We start from the raw sequence: 23,614 nt of genomic DNA, 5'->3' as shown, positions 1-23,614 counted from the left end.
GACTCGGATGGATACACGGATCATCTAACCAACACACCAGACTGAAACTGAAGTGTATTATCATATAAATCAAGATAAAGGAAACTGGCACATAAAGTGCATATTGGTGCATGAAACGCATCCTAATGCACGACACACATAAACTTGTGCACAATCCAATTCTATGACATGTCAACTATATTTGACTTAGCCTGACTAAATAATAGGGTATCAACATTTTAATTTCCTTTTTACAATTTAGTACACATACCATTCCTCAATCAGTCTCACTATCATTATCCAATTTATTAACATATCACATATAATTCATATAATTCAATAGATATTTTCACCCTATTCCATAACACATATCATATTATAAACAATTCATGCTATTTTACATTTTATTCACTTTAGTCCTCTACTTCAACATTTTGTATTCAAACTCAACCCAATGGTTCAATTCATCACTACATACTCACCTTGACATTCCCATATGCAGATAATATGAAAATATAATAAATTAAAATGACTTTAGATTATAAATGTACAAACTGAGATTTCATGCGTCATTCGTTGATGATTTTTGCTTTTCCTTTCCCTCTCGACGGTTCGATGTTGTCGTTAGCTATGCATAATCATAAAAACATATCACATTATCAAATTCCAATTGAATAAGAATCAAATATCAATTTTTACATATATTTTAAATTATTCAATTTAGTCCTTAAAATCGAGACAAACATAACTTTCAATTTAAGGCCTCGATTTAAAATCTGATTTCACTAAAACTCATTAGGGACCCTTTATTTTCTATCCTTACAAACAATTCATGATAATTTTGCATTTTATTCAATTTGGTATCTAATGTATGAAACTAGCAATTAAGCTTTACAATTTAGTCCTTTTCATAAACTAAGCTTAATTTCTAACAAATTCATACAAATTTCATTCAATTATCAATAGTGGAAACTTTCAAAACTTTAAAAATTTTACAAATTAGTACATGGGTTAGCTAAATTCAAGCTCTCATGACCTCAAATCTATTAAAAAATATAATGAAAAATAGCTATGGACTTACTTGGAATTAGAGCCAAAAGCTTCAAACCTAACAAAAATGGTGTTTTCTTCTCAGGCCAGTTGTAAAAGATGAATTATGATCTCTCCTTCCATTAAATTATCTTTTATACTTAGCTTAATGGTTAATTAACCTTAATTTACTTAATTAATCATGTTTTTCTTAAGTAATAAACCTTTATTTTATAAATTTAATTTATAATGTATTATTGTCCACTAGCTTATGATTTAAAATGGTTTATTAACCATTTTGACCTTTTGGATAATTACAATTTAAGTCTCTGTGCCTTAATTAGTCACAATTTCAGTTAAATCACTTAACCAAATTTAAATTCATCAATAATGTAACTCTGTAATATTTACAGACTCAGTTTATAGAAACGGGGTCTCAAAATTGTTTGTTCCAACACCATTAGAAACTAGGTTGTTTCAAATTAACTAAATTAAATCGTATTTTTTTGGTACAACGATGATTCGAACTCAGGCTATTCCTAGGGTAGATGAACACTCAGCCACTAGGCCAAAACTTAGAGTTCAATTTACATAGTATTTATTATTAATTATTTATACTTAGCTAATGACCAATGAGTATATGATTAATATCAGAGAATGAATTATCGCAACAAATAAGAAATACTGGAGTAATTAGATGAAGTTGTATAATGTTTAATTTTCTTATCAATAATAATCATATTCTGGAATATTTTCTTAGATTAACATATCACATACAATGTTTCGATTTTAAGTTTCATTACTTGTTTAAAGAATTTTTTTATCATTATTATCGATTATTTTTATAATAATTGTATTATTTTCTTTTTAAATTTAAATTATATAGTTGTGCAATTACAATTTATACTACCAAACACGAGATAAAAAACAAATATCTAATTGCATTCTATCAACGAAAGACATCTAGAGAATTCTAATTTCTCGTAATTACAAGAGGGTGCAATTACAACCCTAATAATTAAACTTTCATCCAATTATTCTTTGCTGTCCTAATCGTCCTTTGATGTCGAAGTAATAAATTAAAAATTTACTCCAACATGCTAGCATTGTTATTTTTAATAGGGTAGCAAAAATAATCAATGTATGACCGACATGCGGCAAGTGACATGAAGTTTCTATTTTTTTGTATTTAAATGTTCAATTACTTTTAGTTTAATTATTATTTTTGTTTCATTTTTAATTTAACACAATAATGTTTTTATTTTGGGTTTTTAAAAATCTTGTTTTCTTCTTCAATACCCATTTTTTAAGCATTGCTCAAAGTTCAATTTTTGAACATGTATTTTTTTTATACTAATGATATTTTGGTGGAGTTGAGGGATTTATAAAGATCATGCCATGTTTTAACATGCATCGCCTCTTAAATCATTCTTGCCATTAATAATCAAAGTAATCTCAAATTCAATGAAAAGTAAATTTTGAGCATATTGTTTAGCGAAACAACAGAAACTCCAAAAAAATGTAATCATTTTTGCCCATTTTATCTGCCATATGTCGATAATATATTAGCTATTTCTGTCCCCTCATAAAAAGAACTACAATTGTTTGTGTTTTGAGTAATTTGTATAGCATTTGACAAATTCAAGTACCAAAATTGGACTAAAAAATAGCTTAGGTACCAAATTAAGAACAAATGTAAGTTTAAGTGTCAAATGTTATATTAAGCCAAAGAAAAATTGCTATTTTATTTCCTTCTCGGAAATTTCTAAAAGTAAAGGACCGGACACAAATAAAACAACTAATATAGGGTGGTTTGACTGATTTTCCATCCCCGCAAAATTTTCCTTTTCTTTGCTCATTTATTTTTCTAGGGTTTGCTATAGATCTCGGTTAGTCTTCCGCTGATAATCAACATTCACTTCGGAGGAAGCGAAGAACAAAATGAGAGGATTAATGAACAAGCTAGTGTCCCGCTCTCTCTCTGTCGCCGGCAAATGGCAGCAACAGCAGCTCCGCCGTCTCAACATTCACGAATATCAGGTTTTGTTTTTTCTTTTACTTTATGTATTTATCCTTCCATGCAATTGCATCTCGAATTATCTCTTAGAAAATTTAAATGGAAACTATGATTTCCAATAGAATACTTCATAAGTGATTTATTTTGTACTGATTTTACTACCTGTACGGTTCCTGTGAAATTATTTTGACGTTGTTGACGGTTTTTGTTTCCTTTATATTTATTTGGAGATTGAACTTTGAGTTTTATGCATTTCACTCTTTCTTTGGGATCTGTATACCTGTTTGGAAATATAAATTTCATGTAAGCGTCCATTGATGAATTTTGGTTATCTGAAAATCAGGGTGCTGACTTGATGAACAAATATGGAATTAACGTGCCGAAAGGAGTTGCGGTTTCTTCCATCGATGAAGTTAAAGAAGCAGTCAAATCTGCCTTCCCCAATGAAAATGAGGTAAGTTCTCTCAATTCGTGCAATGGCTTTTATGTTTCAATGTTTTAGAGTGATAATTGGTTGTCTTAAGCAAAGCAGAGTTATTGGCTTGTGTTCTTAACCATGGACGATCAGGTTTCAAAAAACAATTTTATGGCATATTTGGATATGACATGATTGAATAAGACAGGTGTTAATACATTTGATTGTGCTTCAGTTGGTGGTTAAAAGTCAAATTTTGGCTGGTGGAAGAGGCTTGGGAACATTCCAAAATGGTTTTAAGGGTGGAGTTCACATCGTTAAGGCTGACCAGGTTGAAGATATTGCTGGTACTGAATAGTTATCTTTACAGAAAAATTAGACTGTATTACAAATTGCCAAATACATTTATGTATTGAGTATTGTTCTGGAGTTTTTCATTATCTTTGCAAAATATGATTTTCATTAATGTTGTTTTGCCAGTCACTGAGATGCTTTGTATGCTAGTTAGCATGAAATGACTTTCGTTTTACTTTCTTTTTTCTATGTGAAGGCCTTTCGTAGTTATTTTATAATAGGTGCTTTATTTTAATTGCATTCAGGGAAGATGCTTGGCCAGATACTTGTTACCAAACAAACTGGCCCCCAAGGCAAAGTTGTCAGCAAGGTTTGGTACCCATCCCTTTCTGGTGTGGAATTTAACTGTCCGTTATTATGTGCAGTGGTTTCAATTTTACTTGGGCTTGGATGATCTCTACTAACTTCATTATCTTTTACAGGTTTACCTGTGTGAAAAATTGTCACTTGTGAATGAGATGTACTTTGCTATCACTCTGGATCGTAAAACTGCGGGTCCGGTATGTTTCCAAACTCTGTAAATTAATCTTTATGGCTGCTGGAGACGTCATTTTTGTTCACCTGATTACTTTTTGTTAAGATTAAATGATTCTCCTGAAGCCAAAGGCGCTTCATTTTTCTATTTTTTTATGTTGTTTCTAGCTTATAATTGCCTGCAGCAAGGGAGGAACCAGCATTGAAGACCTTGCAGAGAAATATCCTGATATGATTATTAAGGTGATAATCATTCCCCCTTCTGATGTTTTAGTATAATTCATAAGGCATTCTCTTCCATCCACAGTGATCATGATATATTCATTGCAATTGATTTATCATTTTTTTCCTGATAGGTACCTGTTGATGTCTTCAAAGGAATTACTGATGAAGATGCTGCCATGGTTGTTGATGGTTTGGCTCCCAAGGTTGCCGATAGAAATGATTCTATTGAACAAGTGAAGAAACTATATAAGCTTTTCTGTGAACGTGATTGCACGTTGTTGGAAGTTAGTATTTCTGTTTGGCTATATTTTCTGTTTGACCATCTCATGTGTTTCAAGTAGCTTTACTTGTTAACTGCAAATTGCATTCTGTTTTGGTTAGTGATAAATTTTTGTGTGAATTGTTTATTCTCTTGGACAGATCAATCCTCTTGCTGAGACTTCTAGCAACCAATTAGTAGCTGCTGATGCAAAGTTGAACTTTGATGATAATGCTGCCTTTCGTCAAAAGGAAATATTTGCTCTCCGTGATCCATCACAAGAGGATCCTCGGGAGGTATGGAATTGTCTCCTTTGCACTTTTTTTTTGTGTTTACAAATGATTATTCTTGGTTGTTTTGTAAATCATAAGTTGGACTACATGATAATCAGTATCTGTACTCTTGGTCCTATTCTGTATTTCCTATTATTATAGGTTGCTGCTGCCAAAGCTGATTTAAATTACATTGGGTTAGATGGAGAAATTGGTTGCATGGTGAATGGTGCAGGGTTGGCGATGGCTACAATGGATATAATTAAATTGCATGGAGGAACTCCTGCCAATTTTCTGGATGTAGGTGGAAATGCTTCTGAAGGCCAGGTAAGGATGTTCTTTGCCTTTAAAACTCTCGTATTGCCTTTCTGTGGCAATTTTGTTGTTTAAATATGTTTCTCGTATTGCCTTTCTGTGGCAATTTTGTTGTTTAAATGTGTTTACTTTCTGGCACTGGTGCATTTGCCTTTATTTACTGTTTCTTATAGTTTTGAAGCTATGCATTTGTAGAACATGTGAGCACACACTTCTATACATGAATTTATGTATTGTTTCTGCTGCGGTTCATGCATTTCTAGCATCACTGGTCATGATATACTGTTATTTTCTTTATGAAAAATTTGGTATCTAACAGCGAAGTTGATGTAATAATCTCTGTTGAATGTATTTGCTCGTTAATTCTTAGATTATGTGGAACAGGTGGTTGAGGCATTTAAGATTTTGACTTCTGATGATAAAGTGAAAGCCATTTTGGTGAATATATTTGGAGGAATAATGAAATGTGATGTGATAGCAAGTGGGATCGTCAATGCTGCCAAACAGGTGAGAGTTCTTTGGAGTGACTTCTCTGTTTACATTGGTGACCAAGTACTTGTGTGTCACACTAGCATTTTATCTTACTGTATGTGGGTGAATCATCATTTTAACACTGATGCAGGGAAACCAAACTGTTTGTTAGAAGTTTATGAAGTCCAAAGTAGGAGTGCCTTTTTAGAATATATATATATAGATAGGTAGATGGATAGATAGATATGGATATAAAAGAATGTAGACGATCTGTTTTTTATTGCTTCCATAAGGATGTAAAAGGCATTGACTTACGTTTGACCTTGTGTTACAGGTGGCCCTAAAAGTTCCTGTGGTGGTCCGTCTTGAAGGTACCAATGTTGACCAAGGAAAGCGGATTTTGAAGGTAAAGTGGAAATGCGACGGATGTAATTTTATAATATCTTGACAAGTCTTGATGTCTTTTTTGGTTTCCTTGGTGATTGTCAATGGTCCTGCAGGAAAGTGGAATGACACTAATTACAGCAGAAGATTTGGATGATGCTGCAGAGAAAGCCGTTAAGGCAGCCAGCAAATGAGAAATTTAAGATACGAGTCCTTTTTTCTTATTGTTTCTCATCTTTCACAGCATTGATGAGTTTTTCCTTTATTTTTCTTTTCATCAAGCCCATAGAATCTTGTTAATGATAAAGCAGCAGGGGGTTACTGTTCTGCAAAATTGATATATTTGCCACATTTGCTCCGGACAGTTGGCATATAATTCAAAGTTGATATAACATCTTTCTTTGATTTGAGAAAATATAGTTTGGAAATCTTATGTTAAATATTGCAAGGGTTATGTGCGTGGGCTGATGGAAGCGATCACTTTTAAGTTACAACAGTAGTTTTATTGAGATTACTTGAGAGGCTCAGTTCACACACACACACACGCTCGCAATTTAATTGCAGGTCTAATACAGCTCATGAATGTAAGAGGGACTTAGTGATGGAAGGTGTTAATTTATTCCTTCAACAATTGTGCAATCTTGTTGGAAATGCAGTAGGAGGTGGATTGTATGGTGATCATGGGATTGACTCCAATTGCAGTTGGCAGGACACTAGCATCGCAAACAAACAATCCTTCTGCTTCCCAACTCTGACCATTCTCATCCACAGCACCCTCTTCCTCGGTTGCGCCCATTCTACAACTTCCTATCTGATGAGCTGTAAGATAGAGGGTCCAATACTCATCCTTGGAACTGAGCCCTCCTACCACGGGAACGTTATCCAAAAACTCCTGCAAACTTTCTTCTGTAAGACCTTTGCATTTAATTTTCTGGCCATCGCTTCGATAGGTTCCCACTTCCACTGCCCCAGCTGCAATCAGAACCCTTAACACCTGTCTCAACCCAATCTTTAGATTTTCTTTATCCACTTCACTCAACCGATACTTGATCTTCCCTTCTTCCATTACTTCTCCTGAACCCTGGTCTCTTATCAGCGTGAAAAGGTGAGCCAATCTTGGATACCTCACCATTCTTTCCTTCAGCTCCCTTCCTGAAACCCATGGAGATATGGCTGCGAACGATGCTGGTCCTAGTGCAGGAGCTTGGATGATTGCATGGACATTATTGGATTCTTCTGAAACAATCCTGTTGAATGAAGTTATGATTCCGCCCTCGTAGCTTTTGCCTTTGATCCCTGTTTCATCTTCTGGAAAGTAGCCCCAAGCTACTAGCGCTGGGTGCAAATGAAGGTTCCTGCCAATATTTGGGTTTTTTAACCCACTAGATATCATCAAAGGAGGAGTCAGTAGAGATCCACATGCTGAAATCGTTGTTTTAGCCTCAAATTGCAGCTTCTTGGTCAGATTTTTGTTCAAAGATGTCGCAACCACACCCAGGCATTTCTTTCTTCTCCTCGCATCCTCATTGTTATTCACCAACATAAGCCTATCAGCTTTGCATGCTGTCAGGATCACTGCACCATAACCCTGCGCATCAACCAGCCAAGTGGTAGCAGTTCCTTTCTTGTCTCCTGTTCTACACCCAAGATTGCAGGAACCACAGTAATGATCCTCCGGCGAATTCCTCGGAACTGCTTCCACTTTCAACCCAAGATTCTCACACCCTTTTCTAAGAACTTGATTTTGTAACCCTTCTTCCGTACAATTTTCTGTAACACCGAGCCTCTGGTACACGGCATCCATCGCATTTTCGTATTCAGAGCTACCAAAGAGTGGAATTTTATGATCCAGGGACCACTCTTTGAGCACGTTATTGGGCGTTTTGATTGATGCAGACCAATTAATAGCGGAACCCCCTCCAACTGTTGAGCCAGCCATGATCATAAATTTCCCGTTGGTGGTTGTCAAAAAGCCTCCGTACTCATAAAGCTCTGACATAGAGGGACCTTCTAGAGAAGTATAATCTGTAGTTGCAAAATAGTTGCCTTTCTCAATAACAACCACTTTCTGGCCTGAGCTTGCAAGAACTGCCGCAGCAACCCCTCCACCGCAACCAGACCCAACAATCACTACATCACATTTGATGTTGAAGACGTTGTGATCTGGATCTTCCGTGACTTGAAGGCCTTTTTCAGTGAGGGATTGGACGAAGGTGGAGTAATCTTCGTGCATTGTTTCTATAATACCCTTTCGCCCATGAGGAGAAGATACCCTTTTCTGCCGCTTGTCTACGTTGTATCCTATTGCTTTCCATGATGGGTTCTCTGATTTTTCATCAGTCTGAGACACAAATTTCAAAAGCTAACCTTGTTCGTTATTGACTTACACATCAAGTATTAATCATTATGTTCTTGATTCCATGTAATCAAATCGTATCTTAATTCCTTTAAAATGCACTAATTATGATAAACAGCTCTCTCATGCACGAAACACTAGAACTATTATCCAACAAATATATTTATATAATCAAGCGTTATATAAATTTTAAAAAATTCATACACCTGGGTGTATTCATAAAATTTTCATGTCCTTTTGGTTTTTTGACATATAAAATGAATTACGACAATTATACTTTCATCAGTCTTTTTCATTTCTTTCTTTATTTGAGCAAATAGTATTTTTAGTTTTGATTCTTGAACCCATTTTAAGGCATATATTAGCCAATCTGGATTAGTAAAAACAATTTAATAATTATTAAACGCATTCTGTAAAGGAAAGGATAATATTACATTATATTATTTTAGGTAAATTGGGTAAACTACTCAATTAGTCACTAAATTATAGATAAGTTTTAACTAAAAAAGTTATAATTTGATCACTAAACTATTTAAAAATTTTCATGTAAGTCATTAGACTATTAAAATCGCTACTATATGGTTTTTTTAACTACATGTACCAATCTAAAACCCCCTTTCTCTTTCTCTTCCATAGTTTAGTTATTTTTAATGAAACAATTTTAGATGACACAAATCTGCAAACCAAAGTTCAAACAATCTTTTTTTCGATATTTGATACTGACCGTTAGATCGATTTTGATTTAAGGTTTATATTCTTCTATTTGCTGATGGGATACTGATTCACCATACTAATGGTGAAATCATCACTTGAAGTTTATTGATAAAATTTTAAAAGGAAAAAACTAACAATTTAGTGATTTATATAAAACTTTTTAATAGTTTAATGATTTGAATGAAATTTTTAAAATAATTTAGTGATCTAATTGTAAGTTTTTTAGTTAAGTAATGAAGGTGTAGTTTACCTAATATTTTATAAGAAGATAGGAAGAAGATGGATGAGGAAAAATTAATGGAAAAGGTAAAGAGTTTACCATGGAGAAAAAGATGAACAAGCAGTAAGTTTTGATCAATGCAAAAACAGCTCTTAGAGGTAAGCGATGATGGCCATTGCTTGACCATTTCATTAGTATTTTTTCTCTTCTCTCCACTGGCAGTTCCGAAAACTTGTGAATGAATGGCCATTTCCAGTCACAGCAATCCCACCCGCAAAGCAACAATGCGCCCAATCTAAACGATATAACTGTCAATACTACTTTCACAAAAGAGAGTACCCTGGGTTCAACCACCCTCTTCACCATCATCTCTGCTACCTGTTTATTTTAAAACAATTCCCCATTACCAAGTATATGCACGTACAACACTGTTCAATTAGCTAATTACAACAAGAGTTGAAGGAATGAAGATTGGGAATTTGATTACCTCATCAGGAAGTGGAGGCTCAGCCCCAGAAGCTTTGTAGAAAGCATCAAGGGAAGAAGCCTGGTGGGCTGAATCAAGTGGGAGGGGAGGGATTAAAGCTTCACAGATGGCAGCAAGTGATTGGATTTGAGCTGAAGAGAAACCATGGGTGTATGTAGTTTTTCTCCTACCCCCTCTCAGCAAAGGATGAGCATCACCGGTTTCATGGTTTCCGATTTCCATGGTGTTCTTTCTTAACTAATCTTTTGCTTTGCTTCGCTGCTTTACGCAACATTGAATGGTTTTTATAAAATAGACCAGAAATCTACCCGTGCTCGGTTCCCTGTTGGGTCATCATCAGAAAGAAGGCCGATTGAAAGAGGTCGTTTGTATTGTCTAAAATAAAAAAGAGGTCGGTTGTCTCATATGCGGTATGGGCGTTATCTTTCATTCACCCTTTCGTCTCATTTGTGGGGGTGTTTCTTTTCTATTTTAAAATGCATTTAATTTATTATCTAACTCTGGTTAAACAGTTTGGTTATGCTTTAATAATTGGGACACAAGTGCAGTTATTATTAGTATATGACACCGACAACAATCCTTTATATATCAAAAGGTAATAACTGAACTAGCGGCGCTTCTCGCTTATGATAAGCATTAATATTTTTATTGCTACGCTTTCGTCTAATAAAGATTTTTAAAAAATTATAGAAAATTTAGTAACTTTTAAATTTTATTTTTCTTACTAATACTTGGTAAAATAAATTATACATTAATAATAATTTATAAAAATTTGAAAAATTAAATAAATGAAACAAATTTATTAAGACCAACCAATTTTTGGTACTCCTTCGTGTTTGGCATTCTTTTACTTTTTTTTATACTTTCTCATTTTTTTAGCACATTCTCACAATTTTTTTATATTTCCTCATATTTTTTTGTACTCCCTCATGTTTTTTAGGTAGAAAACTCGATGAGATCTTGGCAGTTGGGAGGAGAGATCTAAGAAAGAGAGGCTTAGGCTTTATTGATAAGGGTAAATATGTAATGCCAAGTCCCACCGTCTTTGTTAAAACATCTAGTCCAAAGGAAGTTGGTGAAAGCTCTAAGCCAATGCTATTAAGACATTCAAGAAGATTGTTCATAAGGTAATTTTTCATTATTGAGGTGTTTTTGGTCATGTAAGACCTCATTGCTTCAAGATGTTGCATGATCTAACATGGAGGCATGCAGTGTGTAAGGAAGTGCCCACTCCTCGTGGCATATCAGCTGTGAGGAAGTAAAAATGAGTGTGGATGAAGGAGACTAAAAGTATGTTGGTTGCATATCATTTTATAAAGTCAATTTTAGATGGAATATGGTATTTCAACAATGGCTATTTTTAGCATATGGCAGGTAACCAATCCTATTTGAATGATTTTGAAGATTTTCCTACTAGAAAGGTAACTTTTGAAGATAGGAAGAAAGGCCAGATACTTAGTAAAAGCACTTTAAATGTCTTTGGCATGCCTTGATTAAAGAATATATTTCTACTCAACTACCTCAAAGCTAATATGATGAGCATCAGACAACTGTGTGATCAAGGTATGCTTGTTAATTTCACTAAACATAAGTTTATTGTTACCACTAGATCTGATGAAGTAATCATGGAGAGTGCATGAACTTTTGAAAACTGTTATAAAGTGATGCTATCGATTAATTGCATTACTTCTGCTACATTAGAATTGGAGCTATGGCATGAGAAGCTTGTCCATACCCACTTTGAAGGTTTTTAGAGACTAGTTAGATATAAAATAGTTTAAGGAATCCCAAAGCTTTCAGGAACCGTTCCTAAGGTGTGTAATAACTATATGAAAGGTAAACAACATTAAAAGAAGCATCAAAATATGGTTCATATCCACACCAAAGCCCCAATTGAGCTCTTGAACACTTATTTTTTTGGCTCTATGTAGATAGAAAGCTTAGGAGGGAAGAAATATGTGTTTGTTTGTGTGGACGACTTCTTAAGGTACATCTAGGTTCAATTTTTTAAAAGATAAATAAGATGCTTTTGATGAGTTGAAAAGATTGTGTAGGGAGTTGATGAATGAAAAATAGAGAGTTATTGGTATGACAAGGAGGATTCGTAGTGACCATGAGTGAGAGTTTGAGAAAGATGATTTTGTCGAGTTTTGTAATGAGAAGGGAATCAAACATGAGTTTTTAGCACCAAAGACACTCCAAAAAAATGGTGTGGTGGATCGTAAGACCAATCTTGTGCAAGAAATGGCCAGAGTAATGCTTAATAGCAATGACATTTCACATTGGTTTTAGGCTAAGCAGTTAGCACTGTTACTCATGTAATCAAAGAGTGCTGATCAAACCAAAGATTCATGTGACTCTATATGAGTAGTGGAAGGGAAGAAGCCTATAGTCAAGTATTTCCATGTTTTTAAGAGTAATTATTTCATCTTGAGAGACAGAGAACACCAAGGTAAATTTGATTCTAAATCTAATGAGGGAATCTTCCTTAGTTATGCTAGCAACAATAAAGCCTTTAGAGTGTACAATAAACACACTCAAAAGGTAATAAAGTCTTTCAACGTGGTGGTTGATGATGTTAGAGTACATGAGATCAATAATGATGATAAGGATTGTAAAACTTTTGGTGATGTGCCTGAGGTAGTGCTCACTCCCCTTGGCACTGCGAAACTTGAAGAAAAGTCAAAAGTAAAAAGTCAAGGAGTTCAAGTTGTTGATCAGTCCAATGGTCATGACAGAATCATTCAGTAACATATATTATTAGGGAAGTCCATGATGGAATCAAAATAAGAGATAGACTAAGATATAATTATAGAGACATGGTTCGATTAGCTTGCTACACATTTCAAATCAAGCTAAAACGAGTTGAAGATACCTTAAAAGATGCTGATTGGATCCAAGCCATGCAAGAAGAGTTGTAACAATTTGAGAGAAATGAAGTGTGAGAGTTAGTGGCTAAACCATCCAATTGTGTCATAATTAGCACCAAATAGAGCTTCAAAAACAAGGTAGATAAACAAGAAAACATCACTAGAAACAAGGCCAAACTTGTGGCTCAAGGTTACTGATCTGCCACGAATTACACTATCATTTACAATCTTTTTACACATAACTCTAGCTTGTTTAATAGCTAAATGAAAGCATCTTAGTATATATTTAGGTTTTCATACTTAAAGTAGTAATTTATGCTTTCTAGTAGTTTTTATTACATTTTATATATCTAAATAAAGTTACATGGGCTTGTAGGTCAAGTCGGGAGCTAAAGATGTATATTCAGGCCGAAACTGATGCCTATGTCGTGACACCAAGATACTGATGTCTCAACATCGAACATAGAAGCTAAAAACAAGTTATGGAGTGAAACTGCCCTCAATGTCGAGACACGGCCCTTTGATGTCGTGACACTAGAAGCCGATGTTGTAACATTGCAAGCCTGTGTTACAACATTCCCCCTACGCAGCCCAAAAATTCCCTACACGTGAAAAATCCGTTTTGGAGGGAAATTAGGAGTACTTTTCCTAGTCAAACTCAAAGTAATTCAAGGACAATTTAGGCACTTTAATATTCCGAGTTTAGTCTATATAAAGGCCATTGTAATTAGTTAAAACACATAATTTTGGGGAGACAGAGAATATACTTAGGGTTTTTATTCTTAGTTTTTACTTAGGGTATTTTATGTTCTTATAATCGGATGATCCTATTCCGAAGTGAGACTCCCGCTAGTGGAGATTATTCCGGAGCCATGCTTTCATCGATAAATCCATGAGCATCTTTTTTCCTTTATTCTATTATTTATATCTCTTTCTTTAACATTGTTTAATTGAATGTTTGTGTAAAGATTAGAATCAATTTATGCTTTATCCATACCTCGCATGATTTCAACTGTTCTAATCTTATTAATTGATTGAAGGATAGAGTTTCTTAGCGGATCAGCTATTTGGGAGAGGAAGAACTTAAACCCCAGGCTTGACAATCTTAGAAAGTCATTTAGATGGGAATTAACCTAAAATTGGTATGGCCTATCTTGAACACTTTAACTCCAAACCGGTGTGGACTGTAAGGTCAGACGATAAGTAGTTCTTGCTGACTCGTTATTCTAGTGAACATATTAGAAGGTCCTGCTAGGGTTTCGACTAGTTGATTGATTAGAGCCTTACATCAATAATTAATTAGGTAAAATAGTTGGATCTAAGCTAAAGGAACTCGCATAGTCGAAACAAGGGATAGGAGAAACCGATACATGAACTTAGGAGTAGATTTAGGTTTAATTCAATTTATCTAGTTTATTAATATTATTATTATCTTGCTTCCATATTAACACTACTAATTCGTGTCTCAAGTAGATTAGTAATTATTTTCAGTAATTGGTTTGATAACAGTCTTCCCCAAACTATAATCCCTTGGGTACGATCTTCGGAGTACTTACCTACTTCATTGTAACTAAATTACAACCTAACCCATATACTTGCAGACACCACCTCAAATATATATTTTTAGTTGCAATATTCATATTCTGGACATTGGTATGTCCAGAGGCAGTCATTTACAACCAAGTAGAGGGTATTGATTTTGAAGAAACATTTGCTCTTATGAAAGGTTTGAGGCAATTTAATTATTGCTTATTGTAGTTGCACATATTAACATCAAGCTGATCCAAATGGATGTTAAAGGTGATTTCTTTAATGGATTTTTTAAGGAGGAGGTGTATGTTGCTCAGTGTAACACACCTCACTCGTCTCTGCCACTAGATTAGGGTTACGAGATGCTACCGTGCAAAACATAACATAATCATACTATATCGATGCAAAACATCCCTAAACAATTGTTAGACATCAAACATATAATAAAAAACATGTTATTCATATACTATCGGTGTTCAACCGAGCTTACCGAAGCTATAAATAGTACCTAGAACTGTAATCACTAGCACAGAGTGCCTGGAACACCCTAATGACATGTAATTTGTATCCTAGCTATTCACTAAGTGCATATAGTCTTTAACCTGTATTCTGTAGTCATTAAATGCTCATAACTTTATAACATGATCACATACATTCCTCAGACTAACATATATAAATACAACCTTGTACAATGCCAAACTTTACATTTCAATTTCTTACCTTTCCACTTTCAAAACTACTTCAATTAATCACATGAAATATACATAAATATATGATCACACACATAATTAAATTGAATTATCATCAAGGATAATAAACATAGAATGAACTTACCAAAACAAAGTAACTACCGATACCTAGACGACGACTACTCAATGACTTTTCTTTTCCTGTGATTATCAATTGATTGATCCATTTCTTGATCTAAATATAATAATTTAATTCAATTAATCAATTCAAATAAGTTAAAATATTTAAATTCATGTATTACCCTTTATCAATATTTTACACATTTACCCTGAACTTTTACCTTTTATTCATTTTAATCTCTAAACCTGAAACTTTCAAATCCATCACAATTAAACCCAACCAATGCTAACTGAATTCTCTAGGGTCCTCACACAACCCATAATTTATAAAATAATTTCAAGAATTTCATGTCAATATTACTATTTCATTAATTTAGTCCTTAAACTTAAAATCAATCAAAATTACTTTACAAAATAGTCCTATTTAACAACAAAGCTTCAAACTCAACTGTTTAACATCAAGAACATTAAAAAATCATCAATGGTAAATTTTGAAACCTTCAATACTTTTACGAATTAATCCCTAGGTTAGCTAGATTCAGTTACAATGATCTCACAAATATAAAAATTACTAAAAACGGATTAAAAACACATACCATGTAATTAAAATAAGCTTTGGCCAAACCTCTCCTAAAGCTCTAATGGTGTTTCGGTCAACCAAAATGAAAAATGAAGAAGATGATACTTGTTTTATTATTTTATCTTAGTTTATATTTTATTTAATTACCAAAATGCCATTAATTTACATATTTTTAAACTAAATTTTTGTTGAGGTTTTCTTCTTATTTTTTTAAAATTTATTTTCTTTTTCACTCTTTTTCCTCCATAGTTGTTCCCCTCCTCTTCCTCTCCCTTTCCTTCCCATTCTTTCTTAGTTTTTCCCTTTCTACTTCCTTGTGCTGTCCGAAATATTGTGTTTCCCACCATTGTTTTGTTGTTGCTTTGCCTATTTGTTTGGCTACTATTTTTCCATCCATATTATCAATATTATTAATCTTTAAATCAGTCCCTTACTGCTCTAAAATCGCCCAAAATTAGCCTCTTCTTGCTGCCATAAAATCTCCATAGATGCTCATCTTTTCCACTCGTGTTGGTGTCGGTTCGTTCCATTTTCCTTCTCTTTTATTTTTCTTCTATTTTTGATTATTGTTGTTGTTTTTACAACCATTTTACTAATGTTTCTAGCCTCTTGTTTTTTTTATAAAAAAAGTCTCTTCTGTGGTTTATTTAACCTCTTTATTGCCGCTCAAAACAACCCCTTTGCTGCCAATTCTTATGGTGTTGCCGCCCCTTTAAACACCAATTTTAGGCAACTTTTTTTCCCATTAAGAATCATATTTTTCCCTCGCTTTTTACTTTTTTAAACACCCCATCACATTACCGTTTTAGTGCACATTTGATTTTGTTTACATCACCATTACAGATCTAGTATTTGGGAAGCGTAAGTGTTGTTTTTTGGTTAAATCTTGTGTCATTAGTGCTATAGTCGTATTACCTAACTAATTTTTGATGATTTTTTATGTTGAAAGATCGAATCTAAACTCCCTGGATCAACAGTGATGACAAACTTAATTCACATTTTCATTTAGTAGTGAAATAACATTCGTTCGATTTTGAGTCATGGATTACAAATTTTTAATTGGTGTAGCGGACTTGCGTAATTCAGGTGTGGGACTTAATTAAATGTGAATTGTTTATGTGAGTACTTTTTGTTTGGTTTGGTCGTATGATGGCATGTCTTTGAAGGTTGTCCAATTGATGCTTTTGTTTGGCAACTTGCTAGAATGTTAAAGACACTGTTTGGGATCGCCTAAATGTGAAATCGTAATATGGGATTTTCGGATGGTTTGCCTTTATTAAGGTTCATTATATGCATGATTGTGACGTGCACCATATTGTATATTATGAAAATTGTTATTGTTCATTGGATGTAAGTATAACATGTGACTCTTTATGACACTGCTCGTGTAACAACCCGTTTTGCAGTGGTGTTGGAAACAGTGGTTACAGGGCCACCAAATCTTATGAGTAAATTTGTAAATATTATATTTAATATTTATGAGTAAAATATCATTTTTAAAAGGTTTTTGATATGATAATATATGTTATTTAAACGATTTATTAAGTTCAAGTGGTTTGACCCTAATGTCAAGTGGTTTTAGAAAATGAGGTATTGAGACCTTGTTTTAGCTGTAAATATTTTTATAAATATTTAAGGAGTGAGATTAAGGTGGTATTAAAGTTTCATTGAAAAATTTTAACATTTAGATGGTTAATTAATTAAAAAGAACTAAATTGTAAAAGATGTAAAATTTAATCACTATTTGATTTGAGTGATTAAATGGTTATTTGAATAAAGGAAAATAGACTTAAATAGTAAATTGACCATTCAAAGGTTGGTGGACGTTAGTGGCCTTATAAATTGTTAATGTTTGGTTTTAACTACAAGGGTAAAAGAGTAAATTATTAATTATGTATATTATAATCAAAACATGACAAAATTAATTATCATATTCTTTAAATTTGGTTCCACCGAAATTTGTTGAAGAAGGAAGCCATAGTTAGGGCTTAACATTCGACCAACTTTGGCTTGTTGAATTGATCAAGATTGGGTGGAAAATCGAGGAAAATAGAAAATTACCAAAATGCTCCTAAATCTTGGCATTTCTACAATTTAGCTAGGTAAGTTCGTATGAACTATATTCTGTATAATTTTGATTAAAGTGAATGTTAATAGGTGATTATATTGTAATTAAATCAATATATATATATATGTTAGTATGCAATTTATAGTGTTATGAAACGACGTAAATCCAACGACGTATGATAATTTTTGAGTCCCATTTGAACCTTAGGAATTCATAGGATACAAAAGACATGTCATTATGGTTACCGATTGTCAGCTCGAGAGAGCTTACCGATATTCAACTCGTATAAGCTTACTGTTATTCAAGTCGTATGAGCTTACCGTTATTCAGCTCATATGAGCTTATCAATTACAGCTCGTAAGAGCATGCCGATTTAAAGCTCATATGAGCATACATGTACATGAATTGACGAATTACAGTTTAGCACACCATGTGTGAGCTACCTGAGTATCCAACGATATTCTAAATGGTTCAACGGGAAATGTTATGTTACGAGACGATATGAGTTTGATACGAACTAATACAGGTATATATGTGAAATACATGGAAATGATTGTACATGATATATTGATATATTGAAATGGATGATATATGTATATGAAGAAACGGTAAGAGAATGATATGTATCATGACATGTACATATATGAATATCTTTGATATGTTGATACATGGAAATTATGTAAGTTGAGACGAGTAATAAACTCAAGTGTGACATGTTGAGAAAATAAGGTTACCAATGTTGAATTTATATGAAATATGTTCAAGTATGCTAACATGTGTTGTTGTTTGATGCTTAGGCAAGTGCCAAGCTGTTGGTTGAATGGTATTATGTTTACTTATAAGTTGCATTGAAATGGTAAGTGCTCAAATGAAAATATGCTTGTACTCATGAAAAAATGGTAAGGTTTAAATTATACAATTTCTTATGAAGTGGATTATCATGTGATTAATTCAAAAAGGGCTATGTTTAAATGCACTAGCTTGTGGCTATGGTTGAATGATATACTTATGAATTGTGTGTTATGCATATGGAATGGGTGTGGATGGTAATGAAATGCAAATGAAAATAAAGAAATTTGAAAGAGTTTAAAATTGTTTAAAATCCTACTATGCTAGGGATAATATGTATAAGTGATGCTGTAGATTTACTTATTTTGTGAGTTGTTGAATTTGGTTTCATGAATCGTGTGGTATCGATATATGATTATTCTTGATATGTATAAATTTCATATTAGAAATGGATTGATATGATTAAAGTTTATACGAGCTTACTAAGCATGCAATTTTGTTTCTTTCATGTATGTTTTTGTTTCATTCATGGCATACCATATTGCATTGCATGGGGATTGGGATTGATGGGTGACGGAGGAGTTCTATGCAATTTTGGAAGCATTTAAAGTCCGCAATATTGTTGTCACTGCACTGCTCTGGACTATTGTAGGGGGTATTGGATATTGGTGGCATGACCATAACATTGACAACTCTTTCTACACCTTATTAGCAGCTTGTCTGCATTATTGGTAGTTGACCGCAAATTGTAATTGGCAGTTTATCTGCATATTTAGAGGCTCGTCCATATTATTGGTAGCTTTTCTGCAAATTGTTATTGGCAGTTTATCTGCATTTCTGGTGGCTCATCTATATTACCGGTAGCTCATTTTCAATATGTTATTGGTGGTTTATCTACACTGAGCAACGACTCCTAATTATTTGGTGATTTGGTAGACGGGTTTAGGGAACTTGTTGTGTGTAGCAAATGGATGGGTAGAACCTTATTGCATTGTCATTCTCATGCATGCATATGCATAACTGTTGGAAGCACCATGATTCTTTGAATTCTGTGTATTGTTGTGATTATCGATAATCTGTTAGATTTTGTGCTCAATTGTTAAGCTGGTTTCTTGCATGATTTGTATGTTCTACATACTTTGTTTGGCTTTTGTTAAGACTAACACTGTTCTTTTTATGCTCATCCCATTAGTTTAACATTTTTCAGGTAGTCCTTAAGGTTAGGGCTTGGATTCAGCAGTTTGGAGATCTTGTCTCGATTTTTATTAAATAAAGTACTTAATTTTATGTTTTTATTTATTTGGTTTCTAATAAGTTATTTTACGAATTGTGGCATGGGATCGGATTTGGGGATATATTTAGTTATTGCATGCATGAATGTTAAGAACTAAATAGGTTAAGTAACTGATCGAATTAATAATTGGTCATTAAAGTTAGTAATTATGGTTGTGGACACTGATTTTTCTGCTGTGAAACTGGATTTTTCTTTAGAAACAATAAATGGTCAAATATGTATGATGTTTTTAAATTTGATGAGAATCTTTTAATTGGAATTTTAATTAAACTCCGCAAAAAGAGATGCCCACAACGATTGTTCGAAAATTAAGCGAATGTTTTGAAAATAAGATTCTGAGAGTCCGCTTGTTTCTTCTAGGCCATTTTGGTGGCCGATGTCACCTTCAAAATCCATTCATAACTTCTGGGTTGGGTTGAGGAAGTTACATTTGGTGATATCAGAGTCAAGTTCATAAACTCGACCTGAGGTTTTAAGTGAGTTTGTATGCATGATTTTGAAAAGGGGTACTTTAGGAAAAACCATGCCAGAATATTTTGAAAAATAATGTTGTTTTCAAAAATGAAAATCCTAGACTCTGATGCCGGTCCTCATAGTACTCTTGAAATTAGAATCTGTTAGGGATATTTCAGTAATTAGTTTTTTAGAATATGTTTGTTAGAATGTTAGGTTGAAGTTTTGCTTGGAACTGCGTTGGAATCAGAGCAACAGAAGTGTCTTGGTTGGTTTTGAAAGAAGGGGGAAAAGATTTTGTGGCTATGTGACTGATGTGTCAACAGGGAAATTTTGGGGACAATTTCTTTTAAAGAGGGAATAGTTGTCACATCCCAAAAATTGGGTTAGAAGAAATTGGTTAGTGAACCGAAATTTGTCATGCTCTAATTTTCTAAGTTATGTTTATGTGTTTTTATTAAAAAAATGAGTTAATATTCTTATGGTTAAGAGTTTGATTCCCTTCCCTCGCATCATTCTTATTTTGTGCAATGTTGCTCTAAACTCAAGTGTCATGCACTATTTTAAAAATAAATGTTGTAAGAGCTTAAACAAGAATGAGATCTGGCTTAGTGGTTAAGTAGTGTAGTTCCTAAAGACCCGAGTTTGATTTCTCTCGCAGGAAACACGAAAATATGCACACTTTTCATGCCCTTTTTAACTCAAATTCATGCAAATTCGAAATAAATCTTGTCGAAAAATATATAATAATTATAAAATAATTAAATTGTACTTAAATTATTAACATGTTGAATTTTAATTAATTTTATAATTAATTTTGATTAATCTTGATTTATTTTCGACAGATTCGCACAAAGGGCGAAAATTGGCTCGACAAACACTATTGGAAGCACAAAATCGAGAAGCGATTTTGAAAAGCATCGAGGTGAATTATTTTTTCAGCCTAAGACGATCCAAATTATGAAAATTAATTCATAATATAATTAATTTTAATTTTAATTCAATTTATTTTTGGTTAAATAATTATTATTAATTAATTATGAAAAGAGGCCTAGTTGAGCTGAGCCGAGAAAATCGATCCAACAGAGCATTGGGCTGCCCAAAACAGTCCCACATGCTGACCCAATAAGCTTATTTGGCTGATTATTTGGCTAGAAAAATAGCCCTTGAAAACTCCTTGAATTTGCATTCAAACCCTTCCACTATTCATGCCTTTCTAGATTAGCCCCTACCTTAAAATAGCAAGTTTGAAACCTTCAAACTTGCCACATGTGTGGCCGGCCATGGAGGGACTCTATGGCTGCTGATTTTTTGCTATTTTTAGCAGCCTACTCAACCTATAAAAAACCCCCTTGCCTGCTCATTTGAGATACCTCTTAAAACCTCTCATCCTTTCACTTCTCTCTCACTTTCTCTCTTCAATCCCCTTTCGTTGTTCTTCATTTTCTTCCCCACTCCCTTGCCGATTGCACCTCTTGAGAAAGAGTCTTTAAACCACAATTGGAAGCATCATTCAAGTGTTCGTGGAAGCCTACAGTTCAACAAAGACAAGTGGAGAAGGAGGAGCAGAGCAAACTAGTCAAGCCTCGGAGAAACACTGGATTTGATTCTTATTCCTTATCCTTTTAATTTTATTGTTGTTGTTATGAACATGTCTATGAATATTTGTGATGTTGATACCTTTAATTTAATTAATATGACTTAAATTTAATTTGTGTTAGGTTGATTGCATTTCGTCTACTTAATTTATTAGAATTGTTTTTGTGTTGTTATAAGCCTTGGTAAGATGTTTGATTAAGTAAAACCATGACTAAGTTATTCTTGCATTACAATTGTAAGGTAACTAATGAATTAATTATTTAAATAGATTGAAATTGTAGTTAATTGACACAATACTTAATTAGTGCATGTTTAATCATCTAAGATAGTTGAGGGTAAAATTAGCAATGGTATCTAACGATACATTAGCCTTGCATAACGTGGAAGATTAATGTAATTAAATTCTTTCAAGGTTGGAATACATTGTTACCTCACATAACCTTTTATGTGCTTATGAGATTGAATTAATTGTTTGAATTGGCATAGATATATGTATAAGAGATTATTTTAATTTCATAAGTATGTATGTGCATTAACACATTTGCTTATTAAAATGTATTTAATCGGTTGAATTGACATAGAGATATAGTTAAGAGATAAATGTATTTTGGTAGGTGAGTATGTTAATAAGTTAGCAAATTACCAAGTTGCCGTGAATTTATTCGTAACAACATGAACATGAGTTTAGTAATTCTAAGTTAAGAAATGTAATTAATCTAGCACAATTATGTCATCTTGATTAAAATCATCTTTTGAAATCGTGCATTGGAACTTTTAATTTCTTTTTATTTATTTTACTTAGTTAAAATCTTAGTTTTTAATCACCTCCTCAAATTTAAATATTTTTCTTCACCAAAGTGTTTTTAATTGCATTCATAAATGATTCTTTTCACAATTCCTGTGGATACGATAACCTTTACTTGTCACTTTATTTTCTAGTTGCGACTGTGTACACTTGCACATTTCTGTCGTTCCAAGTTTTTGGCGCCATTGTCGGGGACTGCTTTAAAAAGTCATTATTTGTGAATTTGTAAATTTTGCATTTTGGTTTATTTCTCTATTCAATTTTAACTTAATTAACTTTTCTGTGTTGTTTCAGGTGTTTATGAGTTTTGATAAAATTATCGATTTACTCCCCGTAGACCCTGAGATTGAAAGAACTTTTGGACAACGAAGAAGATAAGAAAGTCAGAGAAGGACCGAAGAGGTGAACTTTGAAAATCCGAATCAAGAAAACAGAGCAAACTCTACTCAAAATCCTATCCTTATTACTGATGATAGGGATAGAGCTCTAATACAGTATGCTGTGCCAATATTTGATGATCTTAATCTAGGTATTTGGAGACCCGTTATCAAGGCACAACAATTTAAGCTGAAGCCAATCATGTTCTAGATGCTTCACACAGTGGGCTAATTTAGTGGAATGCCTACCGAAGATCCTTACCTTCACTTAAGATTATTTATAGAAGTGAGAAATTCTTTCAAGTTTGCCGGAGTACCTGAAGATGCACTACAATTAAAACTGTTCCTATATTCGCTAAGGGACAGAGCTCGACCCTGGTTGAACTCATTGCCACCAAATTCCATTTCCACATGGCAAGAGTTAGCAGAAAGATTCCTCATGAAGTATTTCCCGCCTAGCAAGAATGTT

General features: G+C 33.5%; 2 protein-coding genes across 3 annotated transcripts; one reads left to right on the top strand and one right to left on the bottom strand.

Annotated features, from left to right (window-relative positions):
* Window positions 1-2,784: 2,784 nt before the first annotated feature.
* Window positions 2,785-6,609, top strand: LOC107954628 (succinate--CoA ligase [ADP-forming] subunit beta, mitochondrial). The gene is made up of 12 exons (XM_016890240.2): window positions 2,785-3,048; window positions 3,369-3,479; window positions 3,676-3,787; window positions 4,040-4,104; window positions 4,217-4,294; window positions 4,437-4,511; window positions 4,625-4,777; window positions 4,914-5,048; window positions 5,187-5,351; window positions 5,724-5,846; window positions 6,145-6,216; window positions 6,311-6,609. Exons 1-12 carry the CDS (start codon window positions 2,950-2,952, stop codon window positions 6,386-6,388), a joined length of 1,266 nt encoding a protein of 421 aa, XP_016745729.2. The 5' UTR covers window positions 2,785-2,949; the 3' UTR covers window positions 6,389-6,609.
* Window positions 6,610-6,675: 66 nt separating this feature from the next.
* Window positions 6,676-10,444, bottom strand: LOC107954627 (long-chain-alcohol oxidase FAO2). Of its 2 annotated transcripts, none has more exons than XM_041096455.1 (3): window positions 9,972-10,444; window positions 9,584-9,862; window positions 6,676-8,535 (listed from the first exon to the last, which is right to left on the bottom strand). In XM_041096455.1, the coding sequence occupies exons 1-3, from the start codon at window positions 10,191-10,193 to the stop codon at window positions 6,811-6,813; spliced, it is 2,226 nt and encodes a 741-aa protein (XP_040952389.1). In that variant the 5' UTR covers window positions 10,194-10,444; the 3' UTR covers window positions 6,676-6,810. The 2 variants fall into 2 exon arrangements, with proteins under 2 accessions (XP_040952389.1, XP_040952388.1); XM_041096454.1 differs by having other exon boundaries at window positions 6,676-8,556; window positions 9,972-10,420.
* Window positions 10,445-23,614: the final 13,170 nt, after the last annotated feature.

This window comes from Gossypium hirsutum, chromosome D07, assembly GCF_007990345.1.
Source record: "Gossypium hirsutum isolate 1008001.06 chromosome D07, Gossypium_hirsutum_v2.1, whole genome shotgun sequence".
NCBI lineage: Eukaryota > Viridiplantae > Streptophyta > Magnoliopsida > Malvales > Malvaceae > Gossypium > Gossypium hirsutum.
The sequence above is the reverse complement of the archived record's forward strand: the minus strand, read 5'-3'. Positions and strand labels throughout refer to the sequence as shown.

Bases quoted from the DNA above. Each gene is read 5' to 3' on its own strand.
- LOC107954627 (XM_041096454.1), bottom strand. From the start codon at position 10,193: ATGGAAATCGGAAACCATGAAACCGGTGATGCTCATCCTTTGCTGAGA. The intron at 9,863-9,971 runs GTAATCAAATTC...TAAAATAAACAG, and splicing joins AGCCTCCACTTCCTGATGAG to GTAGCAGAGATGATGGTGAA. The intron at 8,557-9,583 runs GTAAACTCTTTA...GAACAAGGTTAG, and splicing joins TGTTCATCTTTTTCTCCATG to CTTTTGAAATTTGTGTCTCA.
- LOC107954628 (XM_016890240.2), top strand. From the start codon at position 2,950: ATGAGAGGATTAATGAACAAGCTAGTGTCCCGCTCTCTCTCTGTCGCC. The intron at 4,512-4,624 runs GTGATAATCATT...TTTTCCTGATAG, and splicing joins ATCCTGATATGATTATTAAG to GTACCTGTTGATGTCTTCAA. The intron at 4,778-4,913 runs GTTAGTATTTCT...TCTCTTGGACAG, and splicing joins GTGATTGCACGTTGTTGGAA to ATCAATCCTCTTGCTGAGAC.